Source organism: Coregonus lavaretus (assembly GCF_964263955.1).
Source record: "Coregonus lavaretus genome assembly, chromosome: 13".
Lineage (NCBI taxonomy): Eukaryota > Metazoa > Chordata > Actinopteri > Salmoniformes > Salmonidae > Coregonus > Coregonus lavaretus.
Window position 1 is genome coordinate 42,265,421 of NC_140000.1, and position 16,141 is coordinate 42,281,561.

The window sequence follows — 16,141 nt, forward strand, 5'->3', positions numbered from 1 at the left end:
TGTTCTTTGACGGTGTAGGTGACGTTGTACATCCTGTTGCCCATGTGTTTAACATAGACCTCTTCACACGGGGTCTTGGGTCCGTGTACCCCCACCATCAACATGTTAGTTCCTATATGGGAAGAAATACGGCAATATTAAGTATTTGTGTGAGTGTATGTGCGTGTATACTTTGTACGTGGGTGCATTTGTGTGTCTGCGTGTGTGTCTGCGTGTGTGTCTGCATGTGTGTCTGACCCTCCCCTCTCACCTGCTTTGCTGCAGTCCACTGTGAAGGTGTTCTTCTGCCCTACAAAGGCCTTTGATAGGCCGGTGCCCCGGGAGACCACCTTACTGGTGTCCGAAGAGAACTTAGGGCCGTAGGCCACGCCCATCGACGACGACGACAATGATGACTTGGTTACTGTCTCCACAAGAACGGACGAGGTTTCATGTAGACTGTGACCACCAGAGAGACGAGCACCTAGAGAGAGAGAGAGAGAGAGAGAGAGAGAGAGAGAGAGAGAGAGAGAGAGAGAGAGGGGGAGAGCGAGAGCGAGAGCGAGAGCGGGGTTGCATAAGTGGGGTTGCATAAGAACTATAATCACAACTTGCGTGTTGCATAATCTCTCCTCATATGAAACATAAACACACACAGCTTAGGAGCCCTCTGGACAAACACAGAATGTCAAATATAATAGGATGGTGTGGAGGCTAGGGGCTCTTCTAACTCATTGCACCAAGCCCCCACAAGGTCTGAGGGCTCTTTAGTAGACCAGTACACACACACACACACACACTTGACATCTCTACATCAACACATACTAGACTCAACACTCAAACATTAGAGTTTGGTTAGCGTTGCTCTATAGAGGACTTACCTGTGACTTTAGCCTTGAAGGGGCTGCCTACGATGTGGGATGGTCCTCCGTATTTGATGGTGACGAGATAGCTGCCGGGGGCCATGGGTGTGTAGGTGACTTTGTAACCCTCGGGACACTCCTGACAGTCCATCTTGACCTTGGATGGCCCGTCGATGGTCACTGACAGAGCACCCGACCCCGCATTACACGTGTTCACTACAAAATCTGATGGCATGCCTACAGGAGGGGCGGGGACAGAGATGGACAGGGAAAACATCCAATCAGAGGTGAGTTAGGAGGGGCATGTGAGCCAGTATTGGTCATTTATACATTTTGTGTCTTTTTCCTTATAGCCTATAGGCCTTCTTTGGGTATTTGAAATGATCAAATGACTGAACTGTGTAAAAATTATAATGGACACATACCGTATTTGTGTACCTTATTGTATGTGTTTGTGTGTGTACGACACAATGTTCCTCATACCTGTGGTTCCTCCTTCCAGCCCAGGTCCGAAGGCAGACACCATTCCTGGGTCTCCGACCTGTCCGATCTCTCCCACGCGGATCTTGAAGGGACTACCGGGAATGTGGCTCCCATTGAAACGCACCTCGATGGAGTGGACCCCGTTCTCCCTCGGGATAAACCGGATGGCATGCTGGTCTGCAGGCCGACATGTCACAATTTACTTACTGAACCTTTCAGTTAGCAAGACATGCAATCGAGATGAACTTCTTTATTATGTAGGATAAGCACCTGGTGCTTTGGTTGTACTAGCCCTTTACTGTAAAATACTACCACTGCATGGACTGTACTGTAAAATGCTACTACTACATGTACTGTACTGTAAAATGCTACTACTGCATGTATTGCTGGTTCTTGGCTGTATGTATTTTCTTAATTATCAGACAAATTAAATTAATCTGGTGGATAAGGCAGTATCTTGGATATTTTCTGTACTGTATAGTTGTGAGTTGGTGTATTGTCAGTTTGTGCAGGCTATGTCTTACCACTGTCCAGCTCAGTAACGTAGCACTCCTCTACAGCTCCGGACGGGGTGTGAACCTTAGCATCTATCAACCCCCTTGCCCCGTTCAACTGCACCGCGAATGACGCCTCCTGGCCCACCTTCAACCCCATCTCCTTCAATCACAAAGGTTAAAGGTAATGATATAATAAGCCCCATGTGGTCAGACTGATGAGGGGGTGTGGGCTAACACATTTCCTCTATAGCAGAAGCAGCTAATAATAATTATCCAACCCTCTCACTCCCCAACCTGAACACACACACACACACACACACACTGCCTGCATATAGATTTCAGAGTAGCATGCCAAATCTATCCACTAATAAAACTATTCATACCAAATCTAAATTCATGTACAACTCAAATATAGATGACGTTCCATCTCCGGTTTAGATCTAAGAAGAGGTTATGAGAGGTGTGTCTATTCATATAGCAGTGAACTCTGCCCACTGTATAATACCATTTCAGTCCTCAGTAATGAAGATGCTAATAATGGTAGACATCAGAATAAGGTCTGCAACCTCAGCATCCACTGTCAAATCAAATCAAATGTTACTGGTCGCATACACGTATTTAGCAGATGTTATTGCGGGTATAGCGAAATGCTTGTGCAACGTCGGAGTCCGGAGTATAAAAATATGTGTGTGTGTGTTCTAACCTGTAGGCTGGTGACGGTAAGGCGGCGTGCGTTATCAGACAGAGTGGCGATGGGGACTATAAAGGGACTGTCTGGGATGTGCTCATCATTAAACTTAATGGACACCTCATAGTCACCTGAAGAGTGAAAGGGAAAGAGAGAGAGAGAGAGAGAGAGAAAGAGAGAAACAAAGAGAGAGAGAGAGAGAGAGAGAGAGAGAGAGAGAGAGAGAGAGAGAGAGAGAGAGAGAGAGAGAGAGAGAGAAGGCAGATAGTCAACCTTATGATTTCAGGTGTAGAATATGTCTAGTATATTGTTGTGTACGTTGGATTCATGTAGTGTGTATAATATGTTGGTCTTACCTGGTTCCTGCACCACATACGCCACTCCACAGGATCCATCCTTCCTGTCTTCAAAGGTGATCTCTGCCTTACTGGGCCCCTCTACAGCGATGGACAGACCCCCTGCACCAGCCTCTCTGGTCCAGATACTAAACTCAGCTACAGAGGAACAGAGACACTCAGTTATACCGTATATACAAAAGGGAAATAAGCATATGGATAGATTCATTATCTTGATCAAAAGCCCAATATAATCCTACATTTAGTGAATGACTGACAAGGCAAGGCTTTCCTCTTCAGAAGCTTCATACCCTGCCAATCACTTTCTAAGAAACCTCTACTGCCCCCCTCAGCCAACCTACCTGCCACTCCAGCCACTCCTCTATCCAGCCCTGTGCCCCCGGCCCGGACCTTGTGTGCCCCTCCCTCTCCCAGGGGCCCCACGGTGAACTGGAAGGGGCTCCCGGGGACATGCTGGCCACGGTACTTGACGTTGACCGTGTGGGGGCCCATCTCCTGGGGGATGAAGCGGACGCTGTAGGTGCTGTCCTCGCCATCAATGATCTCTGCATCCTCCGTCTTACCTCCCGGACTGGTCACCTGGGCCGTCATCTCCTTGGTTCCCTGGTCACCTGGAGGGGAGGAGGGAGAGATAAAAGAAAGAGGGAAAGATAGAGAAGGTAGGGGAGAGAGAAAGATATGGGAGAGGGATGGAGAAAGAGAGAGAGGAGGAGGAGAAAGGGACAGAAATAGAAGGGGGGCGGAGAGAGAGAAATGCATCAGACAAAACACTTCAAAATACTGTTCACTCTTCAAACGCTCAGGTTGTCAATAGGGGCAGTGGAGAATCAGAGAGAATCAGAGAGAATGTGTATGAGGTTAGTCAGACTGAGATGTGGATACAGCTGTGTGTGGATCAGTCTCTGTCTCTGTGTGATGTCAGAGTAAGATGGCTGGGTCACAGAGTTGACAACCATGAACTGCTCAGATTTTCCAGCTCTCCGCTCTCCTTTAAAACGCCCTCCTATAATTTCCAATCTGGGACAACGGGAGGAACATGGAGCGACTCAATCCAACACACACATTCATACATTCATTCATATCCCGACACGTGCATGTTAACTCCAGACGTATAAAATGGATATGGACTAATTGCATACATCATTGCATCAAGCAGTAATTTGACATACATTTGTATTCTAGATGTATTTACTATTCTGGATTAAAACAAAAAGACATAGCCAAACTGGACACTTAACACAAAACACACACACACACATTCTGAATCAATTAATTGGCATTAGACAGGCCTCACACACCCTCTTGTGTCACACACACACCCTCTTGAGGCTGTCTGGTAGTGGCTGGTATCCCACTGAAGCCTGTGAGACTCTGACTCCCCAGGAATTCTCCAAACACGTCCCTGAAGGGGTCTCCCCCGACCTGGGTACTCTCCTCTACACGCACCTCCCGCTTGGTCTCCCCAGCCCGTGTCTTACTAATCTCTGTGCGCTCCGTGCGCGTGTATGTGTGACTGCTGCGCGTGAACGTACGCGTATGCTGCTCCTGGGCCGACACCATCTGAAACCAATTACCTACAGAGGGAGGAAGGGTGGAAGGAGGAGGAGGAGGGAGGGAAAGAGAAAGGAAGAGCAAGAGATGAAAATAGAACTTGGAAGGCCAACCAAGGGGTCATAACAGTGTGTAATAAAGGTATGTGAAAGCATGTGACTGTGCAAGGAGAGGAAGACAAGAGAAAAGGAGGGACGATAGATAGAAAGGAGGAGAGCCAGCGGGCGTTTTGGAATCCCACTCCTGGACCACACACAGGCCATAACATGACCGTAGCGGTCGTGGCGGTTCTCACCTGGTATTTTGAGGTTGAGGTCACAGGTGCTGCCCACAGTAGCAATGGATGGAGCATGCCTCTTCCTGGTGATGCTCTCCTTCATCCTGCCCTCACCACACACCTTCACCGTGAAAGGACTTCCTGTGGGATAGACCAATCACAGCCAGTCAGGCAAATCAGACAAAAATAAAAAACCACCCATACAAAGATATGTCTGTTTAGATAAGAGCTGAATTGTATACTGGCATGTTGTAAGACACCCCTGAGGCCGCCTGAGGCCCCCTGAACTCACCTGGGACGTGCTGGTCTGCGAACTTGATGTTGATGATGTAATTTCCTGGTTCAGCGGGGCAGTAGGTCACCTTACAGGTACCATCCTCCACATCCTCACAGTTAATATCCACCTTACTGGGACCCTCGATAGACAGACCCAGACCACCATAACCTGACAGAGAGAAGAGGGAGGGAGAGAGGGAAAGAGAGAGATATGAGAAGAGTAGAGAGATGAAAGAGGAGAGAGAAGGGGAGAAAGATGGTACAGTAGAAGAGGAGTGTTGGTTACACCAGAACATTTTCCCCAAAATCATATCCACACTGTAAAATAACATTTTAATTTATACAGTCATTTAGGGTATTATCAAAAGTAAAATACTATGAAACATTTTACTGAATGGTACACTATAAAAACCATAACTTGTTTTTACGGTAACTTACTGGCAGCCTGTTACCTGTAAATTACTGTAAAAAAATATAATAAGAAACGTACAGTATGTTGTTGTAAACTCCAAAGAAACTTTGGTTTAACAGTACATACAGTACAAGTAAAGAAAGCACTTACCGCAAAAACAAGTTACGGTTTTTACAGTGTACTGTAATTATCTCCCACAGAATACAGTACCATACTGGATTTTTTGAGCACCAAACAGCTTTTGACTACTAGTGGATGCATGGTATTGTTGATTCTGGATCATTAACATATTTTGAGGCGTGCCTTGTAAGTGGCTATATTTGTTGCATCCATTAGTGAAAATGCTGATTTAACTTGGATATAGGATTTGTGCCCCATCAATTTAAAATGTATAGGGCACAGATTGGAGTGGAAGGAAGTCTTGAATCTTAAATGGTTGAGCATTTTGCCATGTCCTTTTGGTCTGTTTTGCAGTGTAGTTGCTGCTAGTTTGGAAGTTTTTGTTAAGGCCTCTAGAAGTGCAAGTGATACAAAACACCAAATATTCATTAATATACTGTAATGTGTAAACATTTTACCTAGCAGCCAATCTGCTCGCACCAATCCCATGAAATTACAATAAAATACTGTCAAATACAAACCCTAATCCCCTCAATGAATTTCATCCATCCATCCATTCATTCATTACGATTATTGTACTGTGTGTCATTACACAGTACTTGCTTTGATACAGTATTTAGATAACTGTAGGTGTACTGCAATATGAAATACAGTAACTTACTTGCCAATGAGCTGCCTGTAAGTTACTGTCAAATTCACGGCAACCCCTTTACAGTGCATACATAGCAAAAACGAACTTAAAACTTCTGAACGTATAAAGTCTAATATTATCTTAACCCTCTATTATGTTCAATAGTGAACTTGTCACAATGAATACCAACGAAAACACCCTACCTGCGTTCCTGGTGTCCACTATGAACTCAGCCACCTCAAAGGTGTGTCCCTCCACCAGTCCCTGGCCAAACACCTTGACCTTGCTGGCGTCCCCGATCTCTGACTGGCCCACCATGATCTTGAAGGGGCTGTTGGTTACGTGCGTCCCGTTCTTCTTCACACTCACAACATGCTCCCCTACCTCCTTAGGAGTGAATGAGATACCTGGAGGGGAGGATGGATAGAGGAGAACGCAATCAGGTAAATGGAATGACTATATCTGTGAGTCTTTCTGGTTTAAACATACACAAGTTTACCCATGCTGCTATCTTACCAGGTCTCTTTCAAGAGAAAAAATAGGTGTTACTGAATAAATAATATATTCATAAACTCTACCAATGCTTTGGGAGCCAGGCCTGGCGAGTGGCTCACCGATGTGTCGATTTGGCAGTCTCTTGAGCAGGCAGGGTTCCTCGTTGCCCGACGGTGCTCTGATGCTCGCTGTCAGACTGCTCAGGTCTGTCTCTGAGATCTTCAATGACACGTCTGTTGCCGTGCCGACGTTGAGCTGGGATGTCCTCATATTGTCATCTCCTACAGGGGAGAGAAGGACAGAAGAGAACAAAGAGAATGAAAGAGAGAAAATGAAAACAAAATCATGCATTTAATGAATACAACTTTTGGCTTTCTCTAGCCTTGTTGCATCTCTCTCTCTCTCTCTCTCTCTCTCTCTCTCTCTCTCTCTCTCTCTCTCTCTCTCTCTCTCTCTCTCTCTCTCTCTCTCTCTCTCTCTCTCTCTCTCTCTCTCTCTCTCTCTCTCTCTCACACAAACACACACACACAGAGTCAGTACCTGTGATCTTGGCAGTGTAGGGGCTGCCGGCGATGTGTTTGTCATCAAACTTGACGATGATATTGTAGTCTCCTGGTACAGTGGGAAGGTAGGACACAGTACAGGTTCCATCCTTATTATCCTTACAGTTGATCTCTGCCTTAGAGGGACCCTCCACCGCCAGGGAGAGACCACCTAGACATGAGAGGAGAGAGAGGAAGAGAGGTAGTAGGAATACCAGAAGAGAGGAGAGATAGGGGAATGTAGAGGGAGACAGAAGGGGTGAGAGAGGGATGGAGGAAAATCAAGCAGGGGAAAGGGATTGAAGACTTTGAGAATGGACCATAGCACAGTAGTGTTTGGCACAAATCAGTATGGTATGATTTGGTTCAGTTCCTTACCTTCCCCTGCATCCTTGGTGACAATGGTGAAGGTAGCAGGTTTGTTGACCATGCCGTGACTCAGACCAGGACCATAGGCTGTCACATGACCACTGTTGATGGCATCTACATAGAACTGGAGGGGACTTCCTGTGATGGAACAGCATTAAATTACCAATTATAGATCTACTTCCTGTATGGAATTATACTCTGTGTGTGCATGTGTGTTTCTCTCTGCAATGTGTACCTGGGATGTGGTTTCCGTCGTATTTGATGTCCATCTCGTGCAGGCCTTTCTCTGTAGGGGCGTACTTAACTGTGACTGTCCCATCCTTGTTGTCTGTGATGTTAGGACGGGCTGTTTTACCTGAGGGCATACGCACCTCACCTGGAAACACACACACACACACATACACAGGTAAGTTATTATCATACACATCACAGTAAACACTACACACACACACAGACTTGTCAGACATCAGTTAAATCTCACCTGTGATCTCTCCCTTCTGAACGGTGAACGGAATGACCAGGTTGAAGGGGCGGAGCATAGGCTCCATGATATCGCCGGGGGTGACGGGCTCCTCTGTGGCCTATGAAAGGGAAATGGTTAAATTAACATTAGCATTCTGGTCTATGTCTCTGCTCAGGGACAGTACGAGGGGATGGAGGTGAAAGCACAGCCCAGGCATAGGCCTTGACTCTGGGCAGACAGGACAGGCGAGAGTCCAGGCTTTAAAGGCCTGAGAGATATGAAGATAAGCTGAAAGAAAAACAGTGAAAGCAATGCGAAAGCTTCTCATGCACACAAAACAGACACTTACAAACTCAATGGCCGTCGCCATAGGGGAGACAAGCAAAACTAAAATGAAGTGAACATACAATGATTGTTTGCGAGCAGGATCTGAGGACAAGCAACACAGAGGTTTTTGAGATGTGCATGGAAAGTAAAGTAGGAATCATGGTGTTGGGATATGAAGGAGGTGGGTAAGCTGAAGGTGAGGGTAGAGGTGAGGTGGAGGTAAGTGGGGGGGGGGGGGGTGTAGGTTTGTACCCAGTGAGGGGGGTAGCCCTGGTAGGCCTGGTAGGGCTGTTGTAACTGGAGCTTGTCACACGGTTCCTCTATTATAGGGATGGTATCACTGGCCTGGTGGGGAGGGTAAGTCACACATTTAGGAAAACTTCATAGAAATAGACTAATTACTAATCATATTTCTATGGGTAACTTACAAATCACCATGCACACACAGTTATAATAATCATCCAAGGATTATCGTAGGCTCATGTAAGTGCCACACCATGCATAACTCCTATGTTATCATATAACTATGTAATACATTTACTGTTATATGATATGAGTCAAACCTACTGTATCTGAACCAGCGTAGAGATCACACATAGTGTCATATCATATTGTTACAGAACATATTCAATGAATGAAACACGTTTATGGTAACACTATGACAAAGAAAACTACACTTTCCCAACAAATTCAGGTAAGGACTACAGTACTCATGATTCATCATATCAGGAAATACTCACCACCACGTGGAAGGGGCTGTTTGGAATGTGTTCTCCTCCAAAGCGGATGGTGATGACGTATTTTCCTGGTTTCGGAGCCGTGTAGTAGATGTCAAACGTTCCGTCGGAATTCTCCACCACGTCCACGTCTAGCTCCGCCCCATCTGGCGTTGACACCTTACAGGTCACCTTTCCCTTCCCAGCAGCTTTTGCGTCCACGGTGATGACGGTCTCCTCGCCGATCTGGATGGTGGGCCCGAGGCCTGAACCTGTCGAGAATGATGGACATGTAAGGAGACCATACAAAACTACTGAAACTATCCCGTCATCCCTAACATCAAGTTAATATAATCATATGCTGTACATATACTGGTATGCATTCTAGTTTTCAGAAGAATTATCATGTTTAGAAATGCTCACCCAATCCATGTCCTCCAATGGAAACTGTAGATTGAAAATAAAACCATCATTAATGGTGCCTCATGGGTTAAACCCACCCAAGCTACTTCATCAGAGCAATGATTATCCAGACCCTCCTTTCTTCATAGATACATACATACAGTATAGATATAGATATAAATATACATATAGATAGGATATATGACATATATGAGAGTCCTCTCACTGACCTGTGACCAGACACTTGCTGGCGTCTCCAGTGGGCAGGGCATGGATACGATAGGGTGAGTAGGGAATCTCATCTCCTCCATACTTGATAGTGATGGTGTAGCGCCCTGCCATGTCTGGTACATAGGACACTGTGTACGTCCCATCTCTGTTGTCACGGATATTGGCCTTTTTCGGCTTGCCTTCTGGGTCCTACATGTATAGGAACATGGTATGAGTGTGTGTGTGTGTGTGTGCACTCATGTAAACTGTACATTGTCTATGTATGTCATCTCTGCAATATAACACTACACATGGCTGTGCACAATGCAACAATGGGAATGATTATCTTTGAGAATGGATGGTGCTATGTTTGGGAATGCGCCATTTTCTACAGTTAGTGGGATAAAGAAAACCACATTAGCCAATTAGCCAAACCCAATGGAGGTCAGTCCACACAGACTGGGGAGGAGGGACATTGAGGGGATAGAGAATGTCTGTCTTTCATGGACTGTGTACTACTGCTTAGGAGAAACGTTCACTTCCACACATCCAAAAGATCCCAGTTTCTCCTCCAGGTTTTTGATGTGTACTGTCCCAACTTGTCACAGCACCAAACTTGTTTCAGTGAAGTTTCAGCCAGGGAGCAAGTGAATCCTTTGTTTATGCGTTGTTTTGTCTACAATCCCTTTTTATCTGGTATACAATCCCTTGGTCTCCTACATAGACTGGCTTCTCTCATCTCTCACAGTAAGAAGAGAGGAGAGTGAAAAGAGACATAGAGAAGACAAAATACTCCTCCCAGGGTCCTCAGCAAGTACAAAAAAAGACAAGTGACAACAGAAGGAGGGGACTAGGGAAGAAGGGGACGAAAGGAAACAAGAGGGCGAGGGGAGACGGCAGACAGCGTGAGGGGTGAAAGAGAAGAGGCCAGAAAAAGGAAGAGCAGGCCTTACGGAGCCTTTCTTATGAATACAGAAGGGTATGGTCCCCTTGACTATATGCTTCTCCCACACCCTCCTGCCCCAGTCCTCCACCAGCACTGAGGCCTCACGCCTGCACCCATCCGGACCCTGCAGACAAGTCAACAGGCAGACACATCACAGCCACAACCCAACCACATCCCAGATCAGGGAGGGGCAGAGAGAAAGGAATGGGTAGAATGGATGGAGGGGCTGACTTGACATGGGGGTTGGTGTTTTTGTTTTTAAATTAAACACACAATAAGAAAATAAGGTAGAAAATCCAAATTGGTAATAAGCATGAATCATAACAGCAAGATTGAAGAGATGTTTATCATCTTAAGAAAAAGGAATGGAATTTCTCTTTTAAATAGGGAGGTGAATGTCTGAGGTCACAGTCTATGACAGTTTCCTGTCTAGAGAGGAAGTGACAGAGGCGAAGGTGACTCACCAGTATCTGCACTGTGAGCAGGCCTTCGCCAGCGTCGCGGGCATCGATGGTGAACTCCACGGGCAGGCTGGCGGGCACACCCTGGGCATTCAAACCTGGCCCACTGGCACGCACCTTACTGGCATCATGAGCAGGCAATGTCTTGATCTTATACGGACTGCAGATAGAGGGGGAAAGAACATATTTTTAAAGAAAGGAGTGTCACAACTGAACGGTTGTTTATGAAAGATCAAGCAAGACATTAGATTTAAATCTCTCAAGGATTTAAATGTTTCAGTTCAACTGAATTGCCACTTCAAGACAGAAAAGGAGGATCAAGAGAGAATGAGAGAGGGATGAAAACATTATGTAGTCAGTACAAAGATTTGATGAAAACATCAAAGAAGTATCTCTGTGATCACTGTTTGGTTCCTCTTCCTGCTGTTCTGACCTGCGAGGGACCTCCTGGTCAGCGTACTTCACACACACAGTGTACGGGCCGTCCTTGGCTGGGGTGTAGGTCGCTGTGTGTGTTCCGTCCCTGTTATCTGTGATGTTCACTGGCTCAGCCACTCCTGAGGCGGGAAGCAATGAAATATTGATCACAGTCTGAAAAGTTTAAAGCCTTAAAACGTTAAAACTTCACAGCCAATGAAAGCCATTTGGTTTGTGTGTGGTGGGAGGGGGGTGTCTGTATGTGTGTGTGTGGGTGTGTCTCTCTCTTTCTCTCTCCTCTTACCAGTAGGTCCATACAGCACCACTCCCAGAGGGGCGAGGCCAGCCTTGCTGGTGTCCACAGTGAAGGTCTGAGGAACATGGGCTCTGACTCCACTACCCAGCCCTGGGCCTGAACACCTCACCTTACTGGGGTCCACCAGCTCTCTCACTGGCACACGGAAGGGACTACCTGCAACACACAAAGGCAGGAGTCAGATGGAATTACATTCGTATAGGTATACAGCTCAAGTGTACATTGATAAGTTTAAAAAATGATGTACCTCTTTGAAAGCCCAGACCAAGCAAAACATTCTCATTACATACTTTTAGCATGTGCTATACATGGCCCAGAGCCCTGTATTGACAAGATATTCGAGTGACAGCTCTAATAATGAAAATACATGTCCTCAAAGATGGAAGGCAGGCAGGAGAAGATGAGATCAGATGGGACCATTCTAGCCAATGAGAGGGCAGATATGCGTGTGAACAGCAGGCCATAGAAATTCAAATACAATCATGGTACCAATTATTGCTTCTACTACACCAGATGTATGTCCTTGAACACAGAATCAATTAAAAGGTTAATTTAGTTGCTAATGGCAGCCTGCAGTACCCCGGCCGGCCTTCAAATTGAGTTACTCAATGAGCTAGCACTGAGCTAGCCTGCAACATCAATTCCTGGAGTAGCTCAAACGGCGCATGTTATGTCTCCATGAGACGCCATCTTAATGGACTTCATTTGGCTTCAAAGCACTATTGAGCCTTCACATAGGAATGGATGGTGTCACGTGATCAATGGTTTTGTCCATTCATATATACAGTCATTGGGAAGCAATCAATGGCAATGTCCATGCTCTATCTCTATGACAACAGGCAAAACTCCGATATAAAGTTGTTGTTTTTTAAGTTGCCAAAATGCCACTTATATCAGTGCATTCGTAACAACCTAGCCATTATGAAACATCTATTCGATCAAATAAGCCTCACCTAGCAAATTAGCGATTAAACTCTCTCATTGACCTCCATACAAAATATTCCTCACTTCGTGGGCTTATTTTCGTGGACAGATTTTGGGCGGAGTAAACATCTCGCTTCACCTCTTCCTCTCTGACCAAGCAAAACATTCTCATTCCATACTTATAGCATGTGGTATATACAGTGGGGAAAAAAGTATTTAGTCAGCCACCAATTGTGCAAGTTCTCCCACTTAAAAAGATGAGAGAGGCCTGTAATTTTCATCATAGGTACACGTCAACTATGACAGACAAAATGAGAAAAATAAATCCAGAAAATCACATTGTAGGATTTTTAATGAATTTATTTGCAAATTATGGTGGAAAATAAGTATTTGGTCAATAACAAAAGTTTCTCAATACTTTGTTATATACCCTTTGTTGTCAATGACACAGGTCAAACGTTTTCTGTAAGTCTTCACAAGGTTTTCACACACTGTTGCTGGTATTTTGGCCCATTCCTCCATGCAGATCTCCTCTAGAGCAGTGATGTTTTGGGGCTGTGCTGGGCAACACGGACTTTCAACTCCCTCCAAAGATTTTCTATGGGGTTGAGATCTGGAGACTGGCTAGGCCACTCCAGGACCTTGCAATACTTCTTACGAAGCCACTCCTTTGTTGCCTGGGCGGTGTGTTTGGGATCATTGTCATGCTGAAAGACCCAGCCACGTTTCATCTTCAATGCCCTTGCTGATGGAAGGAGGTTTTCACTCAAAATCTCACGATACATGGCCCCATTCATTCTTTCCTTTACACGGATCAGTCGTCCTGGTCCCTTTGCAGAAAAACAGCCCCAAAGCATGATGTTTCCACTCCCATGCTTCACAGTAGGTATGGTGTTCTTTGGATGCAACTCAGTATTCTTTGTCCTCCAAACACGACGAGTTGAGTTTTTACCAAAAAGTTCTATTTTGGTTTCATCTGACCATATGACATTCTCCCAATCCTCTTCTGGATCATCCAAATGCACTCTAGCAAACTTCAGACGGGCCTGGACATGTACTGGCTTAAGCAGGGGGACACGTCTGGCACTGCAGGATTTGAGTCCCTGGCGGCGTAGTGTGTTACTGATGGTAGGCTTTGTTACTTTGGTCCCAGCTCTCTGCAGGTCATTCACTAGGTCCCCCCGTGTGGTTCTGGGATTTTTGCTCACCGTTCTTGTGATCATTTTCACCCCACGGGGTGAGATCTTGCATGGAGCCCCAGATCGAGGGAGATTATCAGTGGTCTTGTATGTCTTCCATTTCCTAATAATTGCTCCCACAGTTGATTTCTTCAAACCAAGCTGCTTACCTATTGCAGATGCAGTCTTCCCAGCCTGGTGCAGGTCTACAATTTTGTTTCTGGTGTCCTTTGACAGCTCTTTGGTCTTGGCCATAGTGGAGTTTGGAGTGTGACTGTTTGAGGTTGTGGACAGGTGTCTTTTATACTGATAACAAGTTCAAACAGGTGCCATTAATACAGGTAACGAGTGGAGGACAGAGGAGCCGCTTAAAGAAGAAGTTACAGGTCTGTGAGAGCCAGAAATCTTGCTTGTTTGTAGGTGACCAAATACTTATTTTCCACCATAATTTGCAAATAAATTCCTTAAAAATCCTACAATGTGATTTTCTGGATTTTGTTTTCTCATTTTGTCTGTCATAGTTGACGTGTACCTATGATGAAAATTACAGGCCTCTCTCATCTTTTTAAGTGGGAGAACTTGCACAATTGGTGGCTGACTAAATACTTTTTTTCCCCACTGTACAAGTCTAGTGTACATCGATACGCATACCTTTTTGAAAGCCTAGACCAAGCAAAACATCTTCTATGACCCTATCAACATTCTTTATCAACCAATCAAGAATAGTTTAAATTCTCTCCAACAGGAAGTGAAGGGGCTCTCAGAGGAAGTGACATCATAAAGTACCTGGGATGGGCAAGCCTCCAAAGGTAATGTTGACGTCGTAGTCTCCCGGGGTGAAGGGGATGTACTCCACACTGCAGCTGCCATCTTTGTTGTCCTTACAGGACATCTTAGCCTCTGATGGACCCTCGATGGCCAGGCCCAGACCCCCTGTACCAGCACCCCTAGAGGGGGAGGGAGGGAGAGAGGGAGAGAGAGAGAGGGATGGTGAAGAGGAGGAGAGAAGAAGAATGGTTTACCTAAATGCTGAATTTAACCAGTATCTCATTTTTGCCACACCATTTTCAACCTTTCTCACCCTACTTACACCCCATTTCACCCATCTCATTTTCACCCCAGTTTGTGCCCAGTGTGTACCCCCTGGACAGATTGACAGAAGGATACAGTGGCGATCTCTGAAGGAAGCCTTATGTTCCACATGGTAATGATGATGATTAAGTAAGTAAGGAAGTTAGTGTGTGTACCTGGTTTCCACGGTGAAGCGGTTGGGTTTGTTGACCAGGCCCTCCTCCAGACCAGGACCGTAGGCTCTGACACGGCTGGGGTCACAACCCTCCGTTACCGGGACATGGAATGGACTGTTAGGCACTGCCACATCATCATACAGCACCTCAATCAAGTGCATCCCTGAACACACACACAGGGAGAAAACACACACACAGTAAGACAGTACACATACACACACACACAAAAGCACATTGGACCACTTTCTTTTGAAAGCAGTATGACCTCCAAAAAACCCAATCTCAACAATAAATCACTGTGGCCATCACTAGAGGAATACTGATTAGATTACTAAGCTGCTACAAAAAAACGTATGCGTGTGTGTGTGTTTGTGTCTGCGTCTGCGTCTGTGACTTTCTTTATGAAAAGTCCATGGTAGAGAGGCCAAGGTTGCGAATTTATGTCCCCCAATCCAGCGGGCTGAGGCATGGACAGGACACACACTATCATTGGAAAACCATCTGCCCTCCCTCTGTAGACAGGCACCGGCTATTAATACCGTACAACCCCCACACCTCTCTCTCTCTCTCTCTCTCTCTCTCTCTCTCTCTCTCTCTCTCTCTCTCTCTCTCTCTCTCTCTCTCTCTCTCTCTCTCTCTCTCTCTCTCTCTCTCTCTCTCTCTCTCTCTCTCTGAGCGGTTGCAGTTTCAGCTGCTTCCATTCATTTTTATAACGTGCTTTTTTTTGCCATTCTCCCTTTCCGACTTTCCGCCTTTCTCCCTAGCTCCATCCCTCATTCTCTTCCCCTCTCTACCTTATCCTCCCTCTTTCTTTCTGTTCTGTGTGTCTCTCTCTCTCTCTCCCTTTTCCAAGTCATCTGAAAGTGTGTGCTCTCTTTCCCCTTGTCCTATATATACATCAACCCCTCCCACCTCTCTCTAACTCCTCTCGTATCTCCAGGCCAGGCCTATATTCCATCAACCCCTCCCACTCTCTCTACTCCTCTCCTCGTACT

The 16,141-nt window shown here is 45.7% G+C and overlaps 1 protein-coding gene across 1 annotated transcript in view; it reads right to left on the bottom strand.

Moving 5' to 3' along the window:
* The window catches only part of LOC311139881 (filamin-C-like), a gene marked incomplete at its 5' end in the record, with an annotated part of 16,283 nt that extends 976 nt beyond the window's left edge, over positions 1-15,307 (bottom strand). The window contains 26 exons of the mRNA XM_084174873.1: positions 1-112; positions 251-463; positions 861-1,079; positions 1,326-1,502; positions 1,850-1,982; positions 2,526-2,641; positions 2,867-3,004; positions 3,208-3,477; positions 4,165-4,440; positions 4,713-4,835; positions 4,987-5,139; positions 6,337-6,540; positions 6,748-6,909; positions 7,169-7,342; positions 7,549-7,677; positions 7,775-7,915; positions 8,021-8,120; positions 8,582-8,674; positions 9,070-9,317; positions 9,469-9,492; positions 9,678-9,867; positions 11,068-11,224; positions 11,498-11,621; positions 11,786-11,953; positions 14,686-14,846; positions 15,147-15,307. The exon at positions 1-112 is cut by the window's left edge and continues 976 nt beyond it. Of these exons, the coding sequence (XP_084030999.1) occupies positions 1-112; positions 251-463; positions 861-1,079; positions 1,326-1,502; positions 1,850-1,982; positions 2,526-2,641; positions 2,867-3,004; positions 3,208-3,477; positions 4,165-4,440; positions 4,713-4,835; positions 4,987-5,139; positions 6,337-6,540; positions 6,748-6,909; positions 7,169-7,342; positions 7,549-7,677; positions 7,775-7,915; positions 8,021-8,120; positions 8,582-8,674; positions 9,070-9,317; positions 9,469-9,492; positions 9,678-9,867; positions 11,068-11,224; positions 11,498-11,621; positions 11,786-11,953; positions 14,686-14,846; positions 15,147-15,307 (4,166 nt within the window). The remainder of the gene's footprint in view (positions 113-250; positions 464-860; positions 1,080-1,325; positions 1,503-1,849; positions 1,983-2,525; positions 2,642-2,866; positions 3,005-3,207; positions 3,478-4,164; positions 4,441-4,712; positions 4,836-4,986; positions 5,140-6,336; positions 6,541-6,747; positions 6,910-7,168; positions 7,343-7,548; positions 7,678-7,774; positions 7,916-8,020; positions 8,121-8,581; positions 8,675-9,069; positions 9,318-9,468; positions 9,493-9,677; positions 9,868-11,067; positions 11,225-11,497; positions 11,622-11,785; positions 11,954-14,685; positions 14,847-15,146) is intronic.
* Between the last annotated feature and the right edge of the window lie 834 nt (positions 15,308-16,141).